The sequence below is a fragment of the Buceros rhinoceros genome, unplaced genomic scaffold, assembly GCF_000710305.1.
Source record: "Buceros rhinoceros silvestris isolate BGI_N320 unplaced genomic scaffold, ASM71030v1 scaffold34450, whole genome shotgun sequence".
NCBI classification, from domain to species: domain Eukaryota; kingdom Metazoa; phylum Chordata; class Aves; order Bucerotiformes; family Bucerotidae; genus Buceros; species Buceros rhinoceros.
In genome coordinates, this window is record NW_010390721.1 from 5,450 (window position 1) to 12,926 (window position 7,477).

Sequence of the window (7,477 nt, forward strand, 5' to 3'; positions counted from 1 at the left end):
TGCAGCGAAGGAAACGAGTCAAGCTGCTCGCGGAAGTCCCCCATGCCTGACCCAGCTTTTGGGATGGTCCCTGTGCTTGCACCAAGGAGCAGCACAAAGCAACACCTGCACTCACCCCACCACGGGTGCAGACCAAGTCGCCCTTGGCTTACCTGTGCGAGCAGCTCTTGCCATACCCATCCATGCTGTGCAGCAGTGTGGGACATGCAGTGGGGGACATTGAAAGTCCCCATGCCACCAAATCCAGTAGAGGGAGGGAGGCATGGGCTGTAGGCACCCTATAAACTAACTGGAAACCCACAGATGACATGTAGCAGGGTCACCAGAGGGCACCAGAGACAGCATGGGGTGGCACCTCATGGATGGGAGGCTCTTGGCGCAGCTTTTCCTAGGGAAGGACCTGGCACCCACCCAGCCAGAGGTGCAAAGGATGGCCCAGTGAGGGAATGTCAGCAAGCCCCGGGGACACTGAGCAGTGGTCCTGCATCAGCCCACGGGCTGCGTCAGGGCTCCAAGAGCTGGCTATTGGCAGAGCACACTTGGGGACCCCAGCAAGAGCCTTGTAGTCCCAGGCACAGCTTGTGCCAGCAGTGGGGAACCCTCCCTGCCCCTACCCCTGTGTCCTTGCCTAGCAGCCAGATGTGAAGAGCTCAGCCACATGCCAGCAGTACACACAAACACCCATTTATTGTTTGATACCAAAAATCACAGCCTTGGAAAGAGGCTCCCTGCAAAACTAAAGTGACATTTTTTGAGTGAGGGGCCCTGGGTGAACAGGTTCCCACTGGCCAGCAGCGCTGGCTGCGGTGGCGTGGGTGGGATAAACCGCCCTAAGCCCATGGGTTCTGGTAGGGGGGTGTGAAGTCCCACCTGGGGCAGTGCAAGGGGCAAGCCCCCTCTCCCACACATACTGGGGCATTGTCACATAACAGGAACTGGGGAAGGGGTTTCAGCCGGGGGGTCCTGGCCTGCTCCCCGGTGCCCAGAGAGAAGATGCAGCAGACAGAGCAGCCAGGTTCATCTCCTCCATGCCTGTGCTGTGGGCAACAGGGGCTAATGCCTCGTGGATGGCTGGGGGAGTTTGTAGAAGTTGAACGTGGGTGGCCTGCAAAACCAAGATCACCTATGTCACCCCCAGCCACACAGGGGAGCAAGGGACAGCCCAGGATGCGCTGGGATGGCCAGATGTCATCCCACCCCCGTCACCCAGCCCCACAGGAAAGAGGGTACAGAGAACACACACACACACACCCCCCCCCAGCTGGGGAGAGGCTGGGAGCAGTAGCACCCCCAAATTTACAAGTGCAGGAAGATGATGGGGGAACACTTGAACACTCTATGGTCCCAACCCCACACAGGACCTGGCACTGCTACTTACATCTCCAAGGCTTCGTTCCTGGAAGGGAGAAAAAAAATGAACAGTGTCAGTGGGGCAAGAAGATGCATCCTGGGACAGCCCAGCATCTCCCGCTGGGACAGTCTTCCCCAGGGCACGCAAAGAGGTCATGGGAGGCTGCAGGGTGCTGTGGTCCCCTGCATCCCGGCTGCCCCATCTGGACACAGAGCACAGCTTCTTACAGCCCCCCCAAATGTTGCTGCCCCCAGAGCATCACTGGTCCTTCTCTGGGCAGGCAGAGCAGGGCACTCGCTGGCACGCAGCTCCCCCGTGTTTTCAGCTCCCCCATGTTTCCCTGGCAGTTGAGCCCACGTCTCCAGGCAGCTCAGCTGCAGGCTGCTGGGGGAAGTGAAAGGCACCAGGGCCACCAGTGTGGAGCCTGGGCACGCTGTGGGCAGAGCACAGCCCAGCTCGGCACCATATCCTGCGTGGGTCCTGGGAGAGGCCAGGGCATGGAGCAGGAAGGAGCGGGGGGAGCAGGGGAGGAAGGCTGGCTGGGGCCCCCATGGACATGGAGGTGCTGCAAACGCCAGCTCCTCAGGCAGCAGCAACCGTGGAGCAGAGGGGTGGCAGGCAGCAGGGCTGGGCTGGGGACCCCCCAGCAAACTGGCCACGCTATGGGTCCAAGCCGTGCCCCTCAGCCATTTGGAACCCAACTGGAACCTGCTGACTACCCTCAGGGGTCAGCAGCTGCGCTAGCAGTGGGGCTGTGGGTCAGCAGAGGGCAAAAGTGCCAGTGTTGGTGGCCCAAGCCGTTCCCCTCAGCCATTTGGAACCCAACTGGAACCTGCTGACTACCCTCAGGGGTCAGCAGCTGCGCTAGCAGTGGGGCTGTGGGTCAGCAGAGGGCTGGGGAGCAGCCCCAGGGTGCTGGCAACCCCAGGTGCAGAAGCAAGCCCTGCAGTGTGGCAGTGATGCCAGCTGTGCAGCACGCTGCATCCTGTGCAGTATCCAGCTGTGCTTCCGTTTGGGGGCACCAGCACAAAAAAAAAAGGTGTGAGGTGGAGCTGCAGCCCTGCTGTGCAAGCCAGGCTCCTTCCTCCAAGGGGGTCGCATGCACCTTCAGCTGCCCTAAGAGAAGTAGCAGAGCAGGCAGAGCCAGGCTCTTCTCCAAAACATCTCCATCCTCTGAGGCTGAAGGTGCCAGGACACGCTCTGGTTCCCCCCAGCATTACTTCAGGAACAGCCCCACGGGCTGCCGCAGGGCACACAAAGGGGCAGTTTGCATGAGGGTGGCTTCTCACCTGTAGACATCTGCGATGTCCATGCGGCGGTAAAACTTGGCGAGTCTGACGGCCAGGATGATGCTGGGCAGCAGGAAGAAGGTGCACCAGCCCAGGCTGAACCAGAAGGCATTCTGGGTGCAGGAAGGAGAGCCATCAGAGCCCAGACAGCAACTGGGAGAGCATCTTCCGCTCCCAGGCCCCCCTGAAGACAACTCACCCACCCCTTTTCAAAGCCCAGCCTTTGCTCTTGGCCACAGCAATGTGCCAAGGAGATACTGAGCCCTGCTTGCTTGGGACAGAGATGGGCACCCCTCTTACTGTGGAAGAGGGGAGCAAGGGGACCTCATAGCCACCCCACACACACATGTCACCCAACACATTGCTGCCCCACTCACCAGAGAGTCCAGGATGTAGCTGCAGGTGATGGCCTCCACGTTATCCACAGTCTGAGCTATGGGCTTGCAACGTGCCACGTCTCTCGTCAGCTACGGACACAGTGGGGACAGGCCATGTCAGTGTCCCCCAAAACTCTGCAGCCTGTCCTCCCCTGCCCTCCACCCCACCAAGGAAAGTTCAACTCACCCCACTCTTGGCCCAGGAAATGTAGGTCTCAAAGAAGTCCAGCAGCTTCTCTAGGAAGGCCCATGTCTCCTGGCGGAGGGGGGGGCAAGCAGAGTGGAGATGCTGCACCTCCAGCCCACTCCATGTCCCATGTCCCCTTTGTGTCAGGGATCAAGGCTGTCAGACCACCTCCACCCAGCAGCGATGAGGCTGCAAGCCCCCAGCTGCCCCAGCTCCTTTGCCTGGAGTGCCATAACAGGAGGAGGCACCCAAGGGTGCGGGGGACCCCAGGGAAGGTGACAGGGCAGGATGAGCAGCCAAACATTGCTTGACGTCCCTGCACAGAGGGAGGTCTTGGTGTGAGGGTCTAGTCACATCCCCAGTGGGTGGTCTGGCAGCAGGGCAAGGTGAGCTCACATTCTTGATGATGTTTGCCATTTCCCTCTCCAGGAACTCCTGGGTTTTGCTGGCTTTGTCCAGTGCAGCTTCTGTCTGTGCCTAGGGTGAAAGGTGCTCTCAGCAGCGTGATGGAGGAATTGCAGACCCCACAGCTCCCACACCCTGCCTGGCAGCCATTCATGAGGCACAGCATCTCTGAGCTGTGCTGTCCCCAGCAGTCACTCACTGGTAGTGTCCGAGTACCTCAGATGGAAGGAGCCCGCATCTGGCAGGGCCATGGTGTGGGCCCCTTCCTCCTGCTCCAGGAGCAGCACCCCTCCAGTACATGCTTGGGGAGTCCCACAGCAGCCCCCAGCCTCCCAGACTGCAGGTTAACCCCCACCATCTCCACCTCGTGACCTCAAGGGCACTTTGCAGGGTGCTGCAGACTGGGGTGTACTCAGGACCCCCTCCTTGTGCTGCTTACCTTGAGCTGGGAAGCCCCATCCTGCACCGAGTGAATGTTCTCTTTCAGGCTTTGCTGCAGATGGAGAGAGTGGGGTCAGAGGTGTGGGCCTCGCAGCTCAGCCAAGACCATGCCAGCTGGATCCAAGCTGTGGGGGAGCCCAAGCCAGCATCCCCAGGACCTTCCCCACCCTGGCATCACTCACCAGTGGCCCAGAGAAGCTCATCTGCATCTCCTTGTCCAGGTCCCTCAGCTTGCGAGCATGAGCATTCAGCTCTTCTTTCACATTTGTGCCCTGGAGGAGCTGCAGTCAGTGGTGCCCCCTGGCACAGGGTCCCTGCCCCACCACAACCACCTGATGGGGGAACCAGGCTGGGGAAAAGAGCTGGGCCAGGCTGAAGAGCTTTGCCTCCCCTCAGCATCCAGGCGGGTCTGTGGAGGAGCACCCCCACCCAGTGGCTTTGGGGACAGGGTGGCCCGGTGCCCACCGCTGCTCACCTCTCTTGCCGGAAAAAACACCCGGGCGGGTTGGGGGAGGGTCCCCCCCAGCCAGTGGCTTTGGGGACAGGGTGGCCATGTCCCCAGCGCTTCTCACCTCTTTGTCTGCCAGCAGCTCCAGCTCTGTGGCCAGATCCAGGAGGCTTCCCTGGGTCACGTTCTGATCCAGCTAGAACAGGCAGAGACAGAACTGTGAGAATGGGGCTCACGGGGTGGGCGCACCCCATCCCTGCAGGGAAGAGAGGAGCCAGAGCCTGCCACATGGAGGAGGTGCCCAGTTGCCCCAAGGCGTGACACCACGGATGGCAGGGGGCACCCTGGGAGCCTGCAGTGGGACTCCCACAACAGCAAAGGGACACCCTGAACACACATCCAGACCTCTCCATCCCAACACCAGGCTGGCCCCAGCCCACCTGCTCCAGGGTGAGGGTGAAGTCGGGAGGCTGCGCAGCCTGGCTGGCCTTCATCAGCAAGTCTCTCTGGCTCTGGCTGAGCAGGGAGATGGGGCTCAGAGTGATGTTCGCCTTCTTGAAGGCCGTGGAGATCTCTCCTGTGTACTGCCAGAGCAAGGAGAACCATGATGGGGCATGGTGCTGGCCCCTCACTGTCCCCCAGTGCCAGCCCTGAATCTCAGCTCTGCCTCCCTGCCCCCGGCACCCCCGTGCTCACCTGGCTGATATTCAAGAGCTCGTCCAGGGATATGCTCTGGTCCAAGTGCAGCGTTTGCCACAGGGCGGTGTCTTGCTGGCACTGCCTGCAGGAGAGGGGTATGGGGCTGAAAACGGAGCAGGTGAGGGCCACCCCCTCTCAGGACCATGTCCTCAAGTTGCACCTCACTCCTTCCCTGGCATCAGTGCCTACCAGCCCAGGGAGCATCTAAGGATGTACCTTTCCCCAAAGACATGCCAGGGCTGGGACCCACCTGTACATATCTGAGAAGTTTGCTGTACTACCATTCTGGCCCAGCAGCTCCGACAGGTTGAAGCCAGGGATCAGGCCAGGGGTGTCCAGGAGCTAAGAGCAAGGGAAGAGGTGGAGAAACTAGATGCAGAGCAGAACACCTGCAAAGAGCATCCAAAACTGGCCAGCACTGCCTCTACTTCACTAGCAACCATTGGAAAGGTGGCAGTGGCTCCGGGCAGGGGTGTCTCCCCATGGGGAGCTCACCTGGAAGAGCTGCTGGTTGCGCCAGGGCTCACAGATGAGCATGTAGATGTTTCCCCCCAGCAGGAAGGTGATCAGCACCAGCAGCATCAGCAGCCAGGAGAAGATGAAGCTGAAGCCCACCCCTCTGCCAGGACAGAGACGCTGTCAGCATCCGAGGCCCCATGCCCTGGCGTTGATGCCAGCATTGCCTCCAGCTCCAGAGCCCAGGGTCTGCACACCCCTTTGCCCCCCAGCAGTGCCATGAAGCACCACCATTCCCACAAGCACATCTCTGCTCTGTCTTCGGCTCCCAGAACACGGCCGAGTTGTACCCTGGGGCTCAGTCCCCCCCAGCTTTGTGAGCCACCACCCACCTGGAGAGCTGTGGGACCACACACGTGCTGCCAGACCCCCCTGCCGGCAAGGGGCAAACAGGCTCTGCTCCAACACCTTTCACTGGCACCATGTTTTACCCTCACATTTATCACCCGCGTGGTGAGTTGCCATGGGGCAGGCCGCTGAGCCACCATAATTTGATGATTTAGAAGCTTGAGCATCCCCAGGCCTGCCCTGCCCACCCATCCCACCACTCCCACACGCATCCCCACAGCCAAGGGAGCCTCACGCCATGAAGAAGTTCCCGCCGGCATTGGAGAGGCTGCTGCGCTGAGTGGGCAACACACTTTCCTTCAGCCCCAGGGGCCCCAGCAGCAGCGCCATGAAGTTGCAGAGGACCACCAGCAGCACCATGCAGCAGAATAAGACACACACGATCCACCTGGGGCAGGAGGAGAGGCAGGAGTCAGACAACAGCACCTGGCATCCCATCATCTGCCTTCTTGAGGAGGAAAAAGCTCTCAGCAGAGAAGGAGCACAGGTGGCTGCGAGGCACAGCTCTGGCTACCTTGCACCCATCATGAGCAAGCCCCCACCTCCAGCAACCGGAGGACTGAGAGCCTGAGCATTTCAAGACAAGAGAGCTGGGGGATGCAGCAGCTCCTCGCCTACCTGAGCCCATCCAAGGTGATGATCGTCTCCCTGTGCTCCTCTAGCACCAACGTGACATTATCCACAAAGGCCCCAACATTCTCCTCCACATCCTGGAGAGGCAGCTGCTCCCGCAAGCTCCTGATCTCCCTCCTGATGAGGACCAGCTCATCCTGAGTCTCTGCAGGGGACAGGGACAGGCTGGTGCTGTGAACTGCTGCCCAGATCCTGCTTGTCTGGGGCAAGAGAGCCTGGGGCAGTGGGGACTGGGAAAGGACGGGAAGGGGTGGCTTTGGTCAAGGATGGCATCAGCACAATAGCATGTGGGGACAGCCAGGGCTGCAGGCAGTAGGGTGTCAGCACGAGAGGTCTCCAGGCAGCGATGGGATCAGAAAGGAGTATGGATTCTCTGGGAGAGGGAAAATTTGGCACATAGCACTGCTTACTTGTCACCACGTCCTGGGCCTGCTCTTGCACCTTCTCAGGGGCCATGTGCAGCGTGTTGTTAACCTGCAGCCAGGGAGGCAGAGTGCGCAGCTCATGTCCCTGCCCGCAGCCCAGGGCTGAGCAGCACATGCCCTCCATCCCCAGATGGCACAGGACAGCCAGGTTCCCCCCAGCACCTGGCTCTGACCATGCCAGCACCCAGGGGTGGCAGGGACAGCAGGCAGGCTCTGGCCAACGGGCACATCCCCAACACCCCCTCACAGCACAGCCCCAGCAGCGCCTGGAGCACCCAGCGCCTTGCCTGGATGCAGGAAGAACCCCTTACCTCCTCTAAATCGGCCGATATCTTGGAGCCAGACACATTTGCCAGTG

The 7,477-nt window shown here is 60.6% G+C and overlaps 1 protein-coding gene across 1 annotated transcript in view; it reads right to left on the minus strand.

Annotated features, from left to right (window-relative positions):
• Positions 1-1,053: 1,053 nt before the first annotated feature.
• LOC104495833 (prominin-1-A-like) overlaps positions 1,054-7,477 on the minus strand; it is a gene marked incomplete at its 5' end in the record, with an annotated part of 9,216 nt that continues 2,792 nt past the window's right edge. The window contains 16 exons of the mRNA XM_010138866.1: positions 1,054-1,105; positions 1,379-1,396; positions 2,641-2,753; positions 3,018-3,107; positions 3,205-3,273; positions 3,601-3,681; positions 4,049-4,102; positions 4,233-4,322; positions 4,623-4,694; positions 4,939-5,082; positions 5,195-5,279; positions 5,448-5,539; positions 5,693-5,816; positions 6,297-6,449; positions 6,680-6,839; positions 7,105-7,168. Coding sequence (XP_010137168.1) covers positions 1,054-1,105; positions 1,379-1,396; positions 2,641-2,753; positions 3,018-3,107; positions 3,205-3,273; positions 3,601-3,681; positions 4,049-4,102; positions 4,233-4,322; positions 4,623-4,694; positions 4,939-5,082; positions 5,195-5,279; positions 5,448-5,539; positions 5,693-5,816; positions 6,297-6,449; positions 6,680-6,839; positions 7,105-7,168 — 1,461 coding nt within the window. The remainder of the gene's footprint in view (positions 1,106-1,378; positions 1,397-2,640; positions 2,754-3,017; positions 3,108-3,204; positions 3,274-3,600; positions 3,682-4,048; positions 4,103-4,232; positions 4,323-4,622; positions 4,695-4,938; positions 5,083-5,194; positions 5,280-5,447; positions 5,540-5,692; positions 5,817-6,296; positions 6,450-6,679; positions 6,840-7,104; positions 7,169-7,477) is intronic.